At 57.8% G+C, this 15363-nt stretch overlaps 1 protein-coding gene across 1 annotated transcript in view; it reads right to left on the bottom strand.

Moving 5' to 3' along the window:
• Nucleotides 1-1047: 1047 nt before the first annotated feature.
• The window catches only part of LOC140395730 (ras-associating and dilute domain-containing protein-like), a 24432-nt gene continuing 10116 nt past the window's right edge, over nucleotides 1048-15363 (bottom strand). Inside the window, exons 2-3 of the mRNA XM_072483876.1 lie at nucleotides 3369-3508; nucleotides 1048-1617 (exon numbers count right to left, since the gene is read on the bottom strand). Coding sequence (XP_072339977.1) covers nucleotides 1518-1617; nucleotides 3369-3493 — 225 coding nt within the window. The 5' untranslated portion in view covers nucleotides 3494-3508 and the 3' untranslated portion in view covers nucleotides 1048-1517. The remainder of the gene's footprint in view (nucleotides 1618-3368; nucleotides 3509-15363) is intronic.

The following is a 15363-nucleotide window of genomic DNA, read 5'->3' as shown; positions in this document are numbered from 1 at the left end:
AGGAGAGAGTGGGGTATTGGGGGGGTGGGGTATCGGGAGGAGTGGGGTATCGGGAGGAGGTGGGGTATCGGGAGGAGGTGGGGTATCGGGGGGTGGGGTATCCGGAGGAGTGGGGTATCGGGAGGAGGTGGGGTATCGGGAGGGCGTGGGGTATCGGGGGGGTGGGGTATCGGGGGGTGGGGTACCGGGGGGTGGGGTATCGGGGGGTGGGGTATCGGGAGGGGTGGGGTATCGGGAGGGGTGGGGTATCGGGAGGGGGTGGGGTATCGGGGGGGTATCACGGGGGTGCGGTATCATGGGGTATCGGGAGGGGTGGGGCTGAGGGTAATGAGGGGAGGGGTGCGGCATCGGGGGGATGGGGCATCGGGAGGGGTGGGGTATCGGGAGGGGATAGAGTATCGGGGGGTGGGGTATTGGGGGGGTGGGGTATCGTGGGGTATCGGGAGGGGGTGGAGTATCGGGGGGTGGGGTATCGTGGGGGGTGGGGTATCGGGAGGGGTGGGCTATCAGGAGGGGGTGGGGTATCAGGAGGTGGTGGGGTATTGGGTGGGTGGGGTATCGGGAGGAGTGGGGTATCGGGAGGTGGGGTATCGGGAGGGGTGGGGTATCGGGGTGTGGGGTATCGGGGGGTGGGGTATCGGGAGGGGTGGGGTGTCGGGAGGGGGTGGGATATCGGGGGGTATCACGGGGTGCGGTATCAGGGGGTATCGGGAGGGGTGGGGCTGAGGGTAATGAGGGAAGGGGGGTGGGGCATCAGAAGGGGCGGGGCATCTGGAGTGGGTGGGGCATCGGGGAGGGGGGTATCAGGAGGGTGGGGTATCGGGAGGGTGGGGTATCGGGAGGGTGGGGTATCAGGGGGTGGGGTATCGGGGGGTGGGGCTGAAGGTAATGAGGGAAGGGGTGGGGCATCGGGAGGGGCAGGGCATCAGGAGGGGGTGGGGTATCGGGGAGGGGGTATCAGGAGGGTGGGGTATCGGGCGGGTGGGGTATCGGGGGGTAGGGTATCGGGGGGGTAGGGTATCGGGGGGGTAGGGTATTGGGGGGGGTATCAGGGGGGTGGGGTATCAGGGGGGTGGGGCTGAGGGTAATGAGGGGAGGGGGTGTTCCACCTTTTCCTTATCCGCTAATCACTGACTCTCGGATAGAGATATTGCTCAGGTGTCTGCCAGTGACATCATTGCAGGCATGGATCTGCACAATTCCTTGGCTCAGGATTCCCAGGAAAGAGCCGCTCGCTCCCCTTCATCCCGGACCGGAGCCAGGGCCAGGACTGGGAGGCCTGTGACAGAGCGAGTTACATTGTCAACACACGAACACAGTGACATGGGACTGGCTGCCAACATACACCCGGGTAACAGTCACTCCCCCAATTAAATACAACAACTGGACTTAAATAATAGAAATATATATTTATAAAGAAATCTCATAAACATTGCTGTGCAGTCAGGAGATCCATGCTGACCCTCTGACAGCCACCTCACTCCTTATAACATTTACCAGACCTGTTCCTGTTCAGGCTAACAGCTCGATGTTAACACTTTCACTGCCATTTGTGAATCTGATTTCGCCACCAGAAGCCATAGCTTGTTCCCTGAAGATCTGAGCAGGTCGCGGCCTCTGAATACAGAACGAAAGAGAATAATTGTGAATGTGAAATCAATTCAGTATCACTGCCCTCTCTCGCTCCCATCAAACACTCCCAGGACAGGTACAGCACGGGGTTAGATACAGAGTAAAGCTCCCTCTACACTGTCCCCATCAAACACTCCCAGGACAGGTACAGCACGGGGTTAGATACAGAGTAAAGCTCCCTCTACACTGTCCCCATCAAACACTCCCAGGACAGGTACAGCACGGGGTTAGATACAGAGTAAAGCTCCCTCTACACTGTCCCCATCAAACACTCCCAGGATAGGTACAGCACGGCGTTAGATACAGAGTAAAGCTCCCTCTACACTGTCCCCATCAAACACTCCCAGGACAGGTACAGCACGGGGTTAGATACAGAGTAAAGCTCCTTCTACACTGTCCCCATCAAACACTCCCAGGACAGGTACAGCACGGGGTTAGATACAGAGTAAAGCTCCCTCTACACTGTCCCCATCAAACATTCCCAGGACAGGTACAGCACGGGGTTAGATACAGAGTAAAGCTCCCTCTACACTGTCCCCATCAAACACTCCCAGGACAGGTACAGCACGGGGTTAGATACAGAGTAAAGCTCCCTCTACACTGTCCCCATCAAACACTCCCAGGACAGGTACAGCACGGGGTTAGATACAGAGTAAAGCTCCCTCTACACTGTCCCCATCAAACACTCCCAGGACAGGTACAGCACGGGGTTAGATACAGAGTAAAGCTCTCTCTACACTGTCCCCATCAAACACTCCCAGGACAGGTACAGCACGGGGTTAGATACAGAGTAAAGCTCCCTCTACACTGTCCCCATCAAACACTCCCAGGACAGGTACAGCACGGGGTTAGACACAGAGTAAACCTCCCTCTACACTGTCCCCATCAAACACTCCCAGGACAGGTACAGCACGGGGTTAGATACAGAGTAAAGCTCCCTCTACACTGTCCCCATCAAACACTCCCAGGACAGGTACAGCACGGGGTTAGATACAGAGTAAAGCTCCCTCTACACTGTCCCCATCAAACACTCCCAGGACAGGTACAGCACGGGGTTAGATACAGAGTAAAGCTCTCTCTACACTGTCCCCATCAAACAGTCCCAGGACAGGTACAGCACAGGGTTAGATACAGAGTAAAGCTCCCTCTACACTGTCCCCATCAAACACTCCCAGGACAGGTACAGCACGGGGTTAGACACAGAGTAAAGCTCCCTCTACACTGTCCCCATCAAACACTCCCAGGACAGGTACAGCACGGGGTTAGACACAGAGTAAAGCTCCCTCTACACTGTCGAGCAGAAATTTGGATGTGTTGATGTTTGCGGTTAGTGGAAAGTGGAAGCTGGAAGGTCGGCCAGGCGAGGATTGGAATCGATGAGTATGGAAGTAACAAAGACAATGATGAGGTATCTGCAGTCGAAGAGCTGTGGTAGGTGTGGAGATGTTATGGAAAGCAGAACAGGCAGTCCTGATGCCCATTCCACTCTCTGGTCACAGAACCATTGCAGGAGAGATCAGTTGTTGTGTGGAAGCGGGTTTCTGCCGGGTGATCGGCCCACTCTTCATCCCAAATACAGACAATTTACTGAGAAAGAGAGTTGGAGACCGTCACCGTAGTAACGCTGAATAAATAGTGTACCTGGGAATGCTCCGTTATATCAGGATAGGATTTAGCTGCAGCTTAAACCAGACAGTTTCAGACTGGCTGCCTCCCACATTCGGTGAAGCACTAACCTCTGGTAATCCAGTCCCACCAGGCTGGTTCCATTAACAGCCAGGATCCGGTCTCCGAGATTCAACTTCTCACAGCCAGCAGCCGGGGAGTCAGGAACCAGCGATTTAATGTAAATCCCACTCATATTTAATGGTGTTCTCTGAGAGGACAAAATAAAGGTTTTACTTCTTGAAAGTGTCACATTTCTCAAATTATTCAGCTATCCTTGTTGGTGCAGCTGGACACGGCCCGGAATGGTACAGTCCGGAGCGGCTGGACACGACGAGGTATGATATAGCCCGCTACAGTCGGACACAGTGCGGTACAATACAGTCCGGTACAGTCGGACACAGTGCGGTACAATACAGTCCGGTAGTCGGACACAGTGCGGTACAATACAGTCCGCTACAGTCGGACACAGTGCGGTACAATACAGTCCGGTACAGTCGGACACAGTGTGGTACAATACAGTCCGGTACAGTCGGACACAGTGCGGTACAATACAGTCCGGTACAGTAGGACACAGTGCGGTACAATACAGTCCGGTACAGTCGGACACCGTGCGGTACAATACAGTCCGGTACAGTCGGACACAGTGCGGTACAATACAGTCCGGTACATTCGGCCACAGTGCGGTACAGTACAGTCCGGTACAGTCGGACACAGTGCGGTACAATACAGTCCGCTACAGTCGGACACAGTGGGTTAAATACAGTCCGCTACATTCGGACACAGTGCGGTACAATACAGTCCGGTACAGTCGGACACAGTGCGGTACAATACAGTCCGGTACAGTCGGACACAGTGCGATACAATACAGTCCGGTACAGTCGGACACAGTGCGGTACAATACAGTCCGGTACATTCGGACACAGTGCGGTACAGTACAGTCTGCTACAGTCGGACACAGTGCGGAACAACACAGTCCGGTACATTCGGACACAGTGCAGTACAATAGTCTGGTACAGTCAGTCACAGTGCAGTACGATACAGTCCGGTACGTTGGGACACCGTGCGGTACAATACAGTCTGCTACAGTCAGACACAGTGCGTACGGTACAATCTAACCCCATGCTGTACCCCGTACAATACAGTCTGGTAGTCGGACACAGTGCGGTACAATACGGTCTGGTACAGTCGGACACAGCGCGATACAATCCAGTCTGGTACAGTCGGACACAGTGCGGTACGATACAGTCTGGTACAGTCGGACACAGCGCGATACAATCCAGTCTGGTACAGTTGGACACAGTGCGGTACGATACAGTCTGGTACAGTCGGACACAGTGCGGTACGATACAGTCTGGTACAGTCGGACACAGTGCAGAACGATACAGTCTGGTACGGTCAGGCAGTGCGGTACGATACAGTCCGGTACAGTCGGACACAGTGCGGTACAATACAGTCCGCTACAGTCGGACACAGTGCGGTACAATACAGTCCGGTAGTCGGACACAGTGCGGTACAATACAGTCCGGTACAGTCGGACACAGTGCGGTACAATACAGTCCGGTACAGTCGGACACAGTGCGGTACAATACAGACCGGTACAGTCGGACACAGTGCGGTACAATACAGTCCGGTACATTCGGCCACAGTGCGGTACAGTACAGTCCGGTACAGTCGGACACAGTGCGGTACAATACAGTCCGCTACAGTCGGACACAGTGTGGTACAATACAGTCCGCTACATTCGGACACAGTGCGGTACAATACAGTCCGGTACAGTCGGACACAGTGTGGTACAATACAGTCCGGTACATTCGGACACAGTGCGGTACAGCACAGTCTGGTACAGTCGGACACAGTGCGGTACAACACAGTCCGGTACATTCGGACACAGTGCAGTACAATAGTCTGGTACAGTCAGTCACAGTGCAGTACGATACAGTCTGGTACATTGGGACACAGTGCGGTACAATACAGTCTGGTACAGTCAGACACAGTGCGTACGGTACAATCTAACCTCATGCTGTACCCCGTACAATACAGTCTGGTAGTCGGACACAGTGCGGTACAATACAGTCTGGTACAGTCGGACACAGCGCGATACAATCCAGTCTGGTACAGTCGGACACAGTGCGGTACAATACAGTCTGGTACAGTCGGACACAGCGCGATACAATCCAGTCTGGTACAGTTGGACACAGTGCGGTACGATACAGTCTGGTACAGTTGGACAGCCTGGTACAGTTGGACACAGTGCGGTACGATACAGTCTGGTACAGTCGGACACAGTGCGGTACGATACAGTCTGGTACGGTCAGGCAGTGCGGTACATTACAATCTGGTGCAGTCAGACCCAGTGCGGTACGATACAGTCTAGTACAGTCGCAACAGTGCGGTACGATATAGTCTTGTACAGTTGGACACAGTGCAGTACTATATAGTCTGGTACAGTTGGACTCAGTGCGGTACGATATAGTCTGGTACAGTCGGACACAGTGCAGCACGATATCGTCTGGTACAGTCAGACACAGTGCAGTACGATATCACCTGGTACAGTCGGACACAGTGCCATACGATACAGTCTGGTACAGTCGGACACAGTGCAGTACAATACAGTCTGGTACAGTCGGACACAGTGCAGTACGATACAGTCTGGTACAGTCGGACACAGTGCGGTACATTACAATCTGGTGCAGTCAGACCCAGTGCGGTACGATACAGTCTAGTACAGTCGCAACAGTGCGGTACGATATAGTCTTGTACAGTTGGACACAGTGCAGTACTATATAGTCTGGTACAGTTGGACTCAGTGCGGTACGATATAGTCTGGTACAGTCGGACACAGTGCGGTATGATATAGCCTGGTACAGTCAGACACAGTGCGGTACGATATAGCCTGGTACAGTCAGACACGGTGCAGTATGATACAGTCTGGTACAGTCGGACACAGTGCGGTATGATACAGTCTAGTACAGTCGGACACAGTGCGGTATGATATAGCCTGGTACAGTCAGACACAGTGCAGTATGATATAGCCTGGTACAGTCAGACACAGTGCAGTACAATACAGTCTGGTACAGTCGGACATGTTTTTGCTGGGCTCCCAGTAATCATAAGACCATAAGACATAGGAGCGGAAGTAAGGCCATTCGGCCCATCGAGTCAACTCCGCCATTCAATCATGGCTGATTTCAACTCCATTTACCCGCTCTCTCTCCATAGCCCTTAATTCCTCGAGAAATCAAGAATTTATCAACTTCTGTCTTAAAGACACTCAACGTCCCGGCCGCCACCGCCCTTTGTGGCAATGAATTCCACAGACCCACCACTCTCTGGCTGAAGAAATTTCTCCTCATCTCTGTTCTAAAGTGACTCCCTTTTATTCTAAGGCTGTGCCCCCGGGTCCTAGTCTTCCCTGCTAATGGAAACAACTTCCCTACATCCACCCTATCTAAGCCATTCATTATCTTGTAAGTTTCTATTAGATCTCCCCTCAACCTCCTAAACTCCAATGAATATAATCCCAGGATCCTCAGACGTTCATCGTATGTTAGGCCTACCATTCCTGGGATCATCCGTGTGAATCTCTGCTGGACCCGCTCCAGTGCCAGTATGTCCTTCCTGAGGTGTGGGGCCCAAAATTGCTCACAGTATTCTAAATGGGGCCTAACTAATGCTTTACAAAGCTTCAGAAGTACATCCCTGCTTTTATATTCCAAGCCTCTTGAGATGAATGACAACATTGCATTTGCTTTCTTAATTACGGACTCAACCTGCAAGTTTACCTTTAGAGAATCCTGGACTAGGACTCCCAAGTCCCTTTGCACTTCAGCATTATGAATTTTGTCACCGATTAGAAAATAGTCCATGCCTCTATTCTTTTTTCCAAAGTGCAAGACCTTGCACTTGCCCACGTTGAATTTCATCAGCCATTTCTTGGACCACTCTCCTAAACTATCTAAATCTTTCTGCAGCCTCCCCACCTCCTCCATACTACCTGCCCCTCCACCTATCTTTGTATCATCGGCAAACTTAGCCAGAATGCCCCCAGTCCCGTCATCTAGATCGTTAATATATAAAGAGAACAGCTGTGGCCCCAACACTGAACCCTGCGGGACACCACTCGTCACCGGGTTGCCATTCCAAAAAAGAACCTTTTATCCCAACTCTCTGCCTTCTGCCTGACAGCCAATCGTCAATCCATGTTAGTACCTTGCCTCGAATACCATGGGCCCTTATTTTACTCAGCAGTCTCCCGTGAGGCACCTTATCAAAGGCCTTTTGGAAGTCAAGATAGATAACATCCATTGGCTCTCCTTGGTCTAACCTATTTGTTATCTCTTCAAAGAACTCTAACAGGTTTGTCAGGCACGACCTCCCCTTACTAAATCCATGCTGACTTGTCCTAATCTGACCCTGCACTTCCAAGAATTTAGAAATCTCATCCTTAACAATGGATTCTAGAATCTTGCCAACAACCGAGGTTAGGCTAATTGGCCTATAATTTTCCATTTTTTTCCTTGTTCCCTTCTTGAACAGGGGGGTTACAACAGCGATTTTCCAATCCACTGGGACTCTCCCGGACTCCAGTGACTTTTGAAAGATCATAACTAACGCCTCCACTATTTCTTCAGCTATCTCCTTTAGAACTCTAGGATGTAGTCCACCTGGGCCCGGAGATTTATCAATTTTTAGACCTCTTAGTTTCTCTAGCACTTTCTCCTTTGTGATGGCTACCATATTCAACTCTGCCCCCTGACTCTCCGGAATTGGTGGGATATTACTCATGTCTTCTACTGTGAAGACTGACGCAAAGTACTTATTTAGTTCCTCAGCTATTTCCTTGTCTCCCATCACAAAATTACCAGCGTCATTTTGGAGCGGCCCAATGTCAACTTTTGCCTCCCGTTTGTTTTTAATATATTTAAAGAAACTTTTACTATCATTCCTAATGTTACTGGCTAGCCTACCTTCATATTTGATCCTCTCTTTCCTTATTTCTCTCTTTGTTATCCTCTGTTTGTTTTTGTAGCCTTCCCAATCTTCTGACTTCCCACTACTCTTTGCCACATTATAGGCTTTCTCTTTTGCTTTGATGCATTCCCTAACTTCCTTTGTCAGCCATGGCTGCCTAATCCCCCCTCTGATAACCTTTCTTTTCTTTGGGATGAACCTCTGCACTGTGTCCTCAATTACTCCCAGAAACTCCTGCCATTGCTGTTCTACTGTCTTTCCCACTAGGCTCTGCTCCCAGTCGATTTTCGTCAGTTCCTCCCTCATGCCCCTGTAGTTACCTTTATTTAACTGTAACACCTTTACATCTGATTCTACCTTCTTTCTTTCAAATTGGAGATTGAATTCTACCATATTATGATCACTGCCTCCTAAGTGCTCCCTTACTTTAAGATCTTTAATCAAGTCTGGCTCATTACATAACACTAAGTCCAGAATGGCCTGTTCCCTCGTGGGCTCCATCACAAGCTATTCCAAAAAGCCCTCCTGTAAACATTCAATGAATTCCCTTTCCTTGGGTCCACTGGCAGCATTATTTACCCAGTCCACCTGCATATTGAAGTCCCCCATGATCACTGTGACCTTGCCTTTCTGACATGCACTTTCTATTTTGTGGTGCATTTTGTGCCCCTGGTCCTGACCACTGTTAGGAGGCCTGTACATAACTCCCATTCTGGTTTTTTTGCCTTTGTGGTTCCTCAACTCTACCCACACAGACTCCACATCATCTGACCCTATGTCATTTAGTGCTATTGATTTAATTTCATTCCTAATTAACAAGGCAACCCCGCCCCCTCTGCCCACCTCCCTGTCTTTTCGATAGGTTGTGAATCCCTGGATGTTTAAATGCCAGTCCTGAACCCCCTGCAACCACGTCTCTGTGATGCCTACCACATCATACCAGCCAGTCACAATCTGGGCCACAATCAAACGTTTCCTTTCACAGAAAGTGACCTTGGACGAGGGGGCACGGTTGAAACTGTACCTCAACACACTCGATGACGTTGTATCGATAACATTAAGTGGGTTGGTTTGCTGCACTCTCCCTCTCCCAGTCTCTTCCTCCAGACATCCTGCCCCAAGCTCTTGTCAAAGGACATCAGTTACATCATCAGCCCACCATGCAATTTGGGAACAACCACATACTTTGTAAAACAGGAAATGCCATTTGAAGAGTTTGGACAACAGGAACTGACGTCATTTGTCTATCGGCCGATTATCTTCCCGGTTAGTTTGGGCTCAGTTTCACAGCCAGAACACCATCTCCTCCAGAAAAACAGGGGAGCTCCCCTCCCCCAGGGAGCGTTCCCAGCCAATCAGCCAAATTTTATACAGGTCCTGTTTGGTGCAGAGGAGGAAAGAGAGGGGGGGGGGAGCGAGGGGGAGGGGGGGGGAGCGAGGGGGGGGGAGCGAGGGGAGGGGAATGATGGGAGGGGGTGTGAGGGACGGGACGGGAGTGATGGGAGGGGGGTGTGAGGGAGGGGAGTGGGAGTGAGGGAGGGAGAGTGAGGGGTGGGGAGGGGAAGGAGGGGCAGTGAGAGGAGGGGGGAGTGAGGGGAGGGAGTGTGGAGGGAGGGGAGGGAGTGTGGAGGGAGGGGAGGGAGTGTGGAGGGAGGGGAGGGGGAGTGAGGGGAGGGGGGGTGAGAGGAGGGGGTGTGACGGGAAGGAATGTGGAGGGAGGGGAGGGGGGAGGGGGAGGGAGGAGTGAGGGGAGGGAGTGTGGAGGGAGGGGGAGGGAGGGGAGGGGGAGGGGAGGGGGAGGGAGGGGAAGTGAGGGGAGGGGGAGTGAGGGGGAGGGGGTTGTGAGGGGAGGGGGAGTGAGGGGAGGGGGAGTGAGGGGAGGGGGTGTGAGGGGAGGGGGTGTGAGGGGAGGGGGAGTGAGGGGAGGGGGTGTGAGGGGAGGGGGCGTGAGGGAGGGGGAGTGAGGGGAGGGGGAGTGAGGGGAGGGGGAGTGAGGGGAGGGGGTGTGAGGGGAGGGGGAGTGAGGGGAGGGGGAGTGAGGGGAGGGGGAGTGAGGGAGGGGGAGTGAGGGGAGGGGGAGTGAGGGGAGGGGGAGTGAGGGGGAGGGGGTGTGAGGGGAGGGGGCGTGAGGGAGGGGGAGTGCGGGTAGGGGGAGTGAGGGGAGGGGGAGTGAGGGGAGGGGAGTGAGGGGAGGGGGGAGTGAGGGGAGGGGGAGTGAGGGGAGGGGGTGTGAGGGGAGGGGTAGTGAGGGGAGGGGGTGTGAGGGGAGGGGGAGTGAGGGAGGGGGAGTGAGGGAGGGGGAGTGAGGGGAGGGGGGAGTGAGGGGAGGGGGAGTGAGGGGAGGGGGTGTGAGGGGAGAGGGAGTGAGGGGAGGGGGAGTGAGGGGAGGGGGAGTGAGGGGAGGGGGAGTGAGGGGAGGGGGTGTGAGGGGAGGGGTAGTGAGGGGAGGGGGTGTGAGGGGAGGGGGAGCGAGGGGAGGGGGAGCGAGGGGAGGGGGAGCGAGGGGAGGGGGAGCGAGGGGAGGGGGAGTGAGGGAGGGGGAGTGAGGGGAGGGGGAGTGAGGGGAGGGGGAGTGAGGGGAGGGGCAGTGAGGGGAGGGGGAGTGAGGGGAGGGGGAGTGAGGGGAGGGGGAGTGAGGGGAGGGGGAGTGAGGAGAGGGGGAGTGAGGGGAGGGGTGTGTGAGGGGAGGGGTAGTGAGGGGAGGGGGGTGTGAGGGGAGGGGGAGTGAGGGAGGGGGGAGTGAGGGGAGGGGGAGTGAGGGGAGGGGGTGTGAGGGGAGGGGGAGTGAGGGGAGGGGGAGTGAGGGGAGGGGGAGTGAGGGGAGGGGGTGTGAGGGGAGGGGTAGTGAGGGGAGGGGGGTGTGAGGGGAGGGGGAGTGAGGGGAGGGGGAGTGAGGGGGGGGGAGTGAGGGGAGGGGGAGTGAGGGGAGGGGGAGTGAGGGGAGGGGCAGTGAGGGGAGGGGCAGTGAGGGGAGGGGGAGTGAGGGGAGGGGGGAGTGAGGGGAGGGGGTGTGAGGGGAGGGGTAGTGAGGGGAGGGGGTGTGAGGGGAGGGGGAGTGAGGGGAGGGGGAGTGAGGGAGGGGGAGTGAGGGAGGGGGAGTGAGGGGAGGGGGAGTGAGGGGAGGGGGAGTGAGGGGAGGGGGGTGTGAGGGGAGGGGGAGTGAGGGGAGGGGGAGTGAGGGAGGGGGAGTGAGGGAGGGGGAGTGAGGGGAGGGGGAGTGAGGGGAGGGGGAGTGAGGGGAGGGGCAGTGAGGGGAGGGGGAGTGAGGGGAGGGGGCAGTGAGGGGAGGGGGAGTGAGGGGAGGGGGAGTGAGGGGAGGGGGAGTGAGGGGAGGGGGAGTGAGGGGAGGGGGGAGTGAGGGAGGGGGTGTGAGGGGAGGGGATGATGAGCAGCGTCTCTGCAGTTTAAACATGGAGGTGGAACCCAGATTCCTGCTCCAAATCCAGGGCAGATTATTAACCTTTAAAGAGCAACAACTGAACAAACCCACGTGGGATGGTGTCAGGGACAAAGAGCCGGGACTCGCGGCTGAATCTTTTCTGGCTGATTTCTGTTCAGGTGTACAGGTTTAAACATTTCCCTGAGCCACTTTGTGTCTCCTCAGCACCAGCTCGCCATTCCCCGGCCAGGAGGCCCCCGTGTTGGGACCACCTCCGTCAGTGAGGATACGGAATTCCGTCAGGTTCCAGACACAACTCCAAATCTGAGTGTTGCCAGGGTAACAACTTCCTCCAATTCAGAGTGGAAAACCCAGCTCACGGGCCAAGGGCGGATACACTCAAAGCAACAGGAAGTGAATCTGATCCCTCACTCCCCACACAACACATTGCTGCTGCAATCCACTCATCCCCTTCGGAATCTCCCACTCATCCCGCTCTGCCAGGCAGGGAGGATAACGGGAGCCTGGCGCAGACACCTCAACTTTCCAAATACCTGATACAGAGACCCTCGCGACGGAGAGAAAAGATCGGAGGAAGAAAATCCGGAATTCCCCCCAGAGTCTTGGCCAACATTCCTCATTCATCATGGTTAGGTGGATTGGCCGTGCTAAATTGCCCTTAGTGACCAAAAAGGTTAGGAGGGTGTGGTGAATGGAACTACTGTTAATTCACCAGTGCACTGTGATATCATGTCACTGCTGGATCGTGTTACGTGATGTGTGGGAAGGGGGGAGAGGGGGGGGAGAGGGGAGGGGGGAGAGGGGGGGGGATGGGGGGAGAGGGGGGGGAGAGGGGGGAGAGGGGGGAGGGGGGAGAGGGGGGGAGGGGGGGAGAGAGGGGAGGGAGAGGGGGGAGGGGGAGGGGGGGAGGGAGAGGGGGGGAGGGGGGGGAGAGGGAGAGGGGGGAGAGGGAGAGGGGGGGAGAGGGAGAGGGGGGGAGAGGGGGGAGGGGGGGAGAGGGGGGAGGGGGGGAGAGAAAGGGAGGGGGGGGAGAGAAAGGGAGGGGGGGAGAGAAAGGGAGGGGGGAGAGAAAGGGAGGGGGGAGGGGGGGAGAGAAAGGGAGGGGGGAGGGAGGGGGGAGGGGGGGGAGGGAGGGGGGAGGGGGAGGGAGGGGGGAGGGGGAGAGGGGGGAGAGGGGGTGGGGAGAGGGGGAGAGAGGGGAGGGGGGGAGAGGGGGGGAGGGAGGGAGGGGGGAGGGAGGGAGGGGCGGGAGGGAGGGAGGGAGGGAGGGGAGGGGGGGAGGGAGGGGAGGGGGGGAGGGGAGGGGGGAGAGGGGGAGAGAGGGGGGGGAGGGAGGGGAGGGGGAGGGGAGGGGGGAGAGCGGGGGAGAGAGGGGGGAGGGAGGGAGGGAGGGGAGGGAGGGGGGGAGGGGGGAGGGGGGAGGGAGGGGGGAGGGGGGGACGGGGGGAGAGGGGGAGGGGGGACGGGGGGAGAGGGAGAGGGGAGAGGGGGGGCAGAGGGGGAGGGGGGGAGAGAGGGAGGGGGGAGAGAGGGAGGGGGGGGAGAGAGGGGGAGGGGGGAGAGAAGGGGAGGGGGGAGAGAGGGGGAGGGGGGAGAGAGGGGGGAGGGGGGAGGGGAGTGGGGGGAGGGGGAGGGGAGTGGGGGAGGGGGGAGGGGAGAGAGGGGGAGGGGGAGAGGGGGGAGGGGAGAGAGGGGGAGGGGGAGAGGGGGGGAGAGGGAGAGGGGGGGAGGGGGGAGAGGGGGGGAGGGGGGGGAGAGAGGGAGGGGGGGGAGAGGGGGAGGAGAGGGGGGAGAGGGGGGGGAGAGGGGGGGAAGAGGGGGGGAGAGGGGGGGGAAGAGGGGGGGAGAGGGGGGAGAGGGGGGAGAGGGGGGAGAGGGGGGAGAGGGGGGGAGAGGGGGGGAGAGGGGGGAGAGGGGGGGAGAGGGGGGGAGAGGGGGGGAGAGGGGGGGAGAGGGGGGGAGGGAGGGGTAGGAGGGGGAGGGGGGACGGGGAGAGGGGGGAGAGGGGAGGGGGGAGAGGGGGGGAGAGGGGAGAGGGGGGGGGAGGGGAGAGGGGGGGGAGAGGGGAGAGGGGGGGGAGAGGGGAGAGGGGGGTGAGAGGGGAGAGGGGGGTGAGAGGGGAGAGGGGGGTGAGAGGGGAGCGGGGGGGAGAGGGGAGAGGGGGGGAGAGGGGGGGGAGAGGGGAGAGGGGGGGAGAGGGAGAGGGGGGGAGAGGGGAGAGGGGGGGAGAGGGGGGGAGAGGGAGAGGTGGGGGGAGAGGGGAGAGGGGGGAGGGGGGGGGGAGAGGGGGGGAGAGAAAGGGGGGGGGAGAGTAAGGGAGGGGGGAGAGAAAGGGAGGGGGGAGCGAAAGGGAGGGGGGGGAGAGAAAGGGAGGGGGGGAGAGAAAGGGAGGGGGGGAGAGAAAGGGAGGGGGGGAGAGAAAGGGAGGGGGGGAGGGGGGGGGAGAGAAAGGGAGGGGAGGAGAGAAAGGGAGGGGGGGAGAGAAAGGGAGGGGGGGAGAGAAAGTGAGGGGGGGGAAAGAAGGAGAGAAAGGGAGGGGGGGAGAGAAGGAGAGAAAGGAGGGGGGGGAGAGAGAGGAGGAGAGAAAGGGAGGGGGGGTAGAGAAAGGGAGGGGGGGAGAGAAAGTGAGGGGGGGAGAGAAAGTGAGGGGGGGAGAGTAAGTGAGGGGGGGGAGTGAATGTGAAGGGGGGGGTGTGAAAGAGAGAAGGGAGGGGGGGAGAGTAAGGGAGGGGGGGGGAGAGAAAGGGAGGGGGGGGGAGAGATAGGGTGGGGGGGTGAGATAGGGAGGGGGGGAGAGAAAGGGAGGGGGGGAGAGAAAGGGGGGGGGGAGAGAAAGGGAGGGGGGGAGAGAAAGGGAGGGGGGGTGAGAATGGGAGGGGGGGGAGAGAAGTGAGAGGGGAGAGAAAGTGTGGGGGGGGGGAGAGAAAGTGAGGTGGGGGGAGAGAAGTGAGGGGGGGAGAGAAGGAGAGAAAGGGAGGGGGGGAGAAAGGGAGGGGGGGGAGAGAAAGGGAGGGGGGGAGAGAAAGCGAGGGGGGGAGAGAAAGTGAGGGGGAGAGAAAGTGAGGGGGGGGAGAAGGAGAGAAAGGGAGGGGGAGAGAAGGAGTGAAAGGGAGGGGGGGGGTGAGAGGAGGAGAGAAGTGAGGGGGGGGAGAGAAGTGAGGGGGGGAGAGAAAGTGAGGGGGGGCAGAGAGGAGTGAAGGGAGGGGGGGAGAAAGGGGGGGGGGAGAGAAAGGGAGGGGGGGGGTGGGGGGGTGGGAGAAGGGTGGGGGGGGGGTGTGAATGGGAGGGGGGGAGTGAATGGGTGGGGGGGGAGAGAAGGGAGGGGGGGGAGTGAAGTGTGGGGGGGAGAGAAAGTGAGGGGGGGGGAGTGATGGAGAGAATGGGAGGGGGGAGAGAAGGAGAGAAAGGGAGGGGGGGAGAGAGGAGGAGGAAAGTGAGGGGGGGAGAGAAAGTGATGGGGGGGGGGGAGAGAAGGTGAGAAGGGAGGGGGGGGTGAGAAAGGGTGGGGGGAGAGAGTGAGGGGGGGGGAGAGAAGGTGAGAAAGGGAGGGAGGGTGAGAAGGGTGGGGGGGAGAGAAAGTGAGGGGGGGGGGAGAGAAAGTGAGAGGGGGGGGGGAGAGAAGGAGAGAAAGTGAGGGGGGGGGAGAGAAAGTGAGGGGGGGAGAGAAGGAGAGAAAGGGAGGGGGGGGAGGG

The sequence above is a fragment of the Scyliorhinus torazame genome, chromosome 18 (assembly GCF_047496885.1).
Source record: "Scyliorhinus torazame isolate Kashiwa2021f chromosome 18, sScyTor2.1, whole genome shotgun sequence".
In the NCBI taxonomy this organism is placed as follows: Eukaryota; Metazoa; Chordata; class Chondrichthyes; order Carcharhiniformes; family Scyliorhinidae; genus Scyliorhinus; species Scyliorhinus torazame.
The sequence above is the reverse complement of the archived record's forward strand: the minus strand, read 5'-3'. Positions and strand labels throughout refer to the sequence as shown.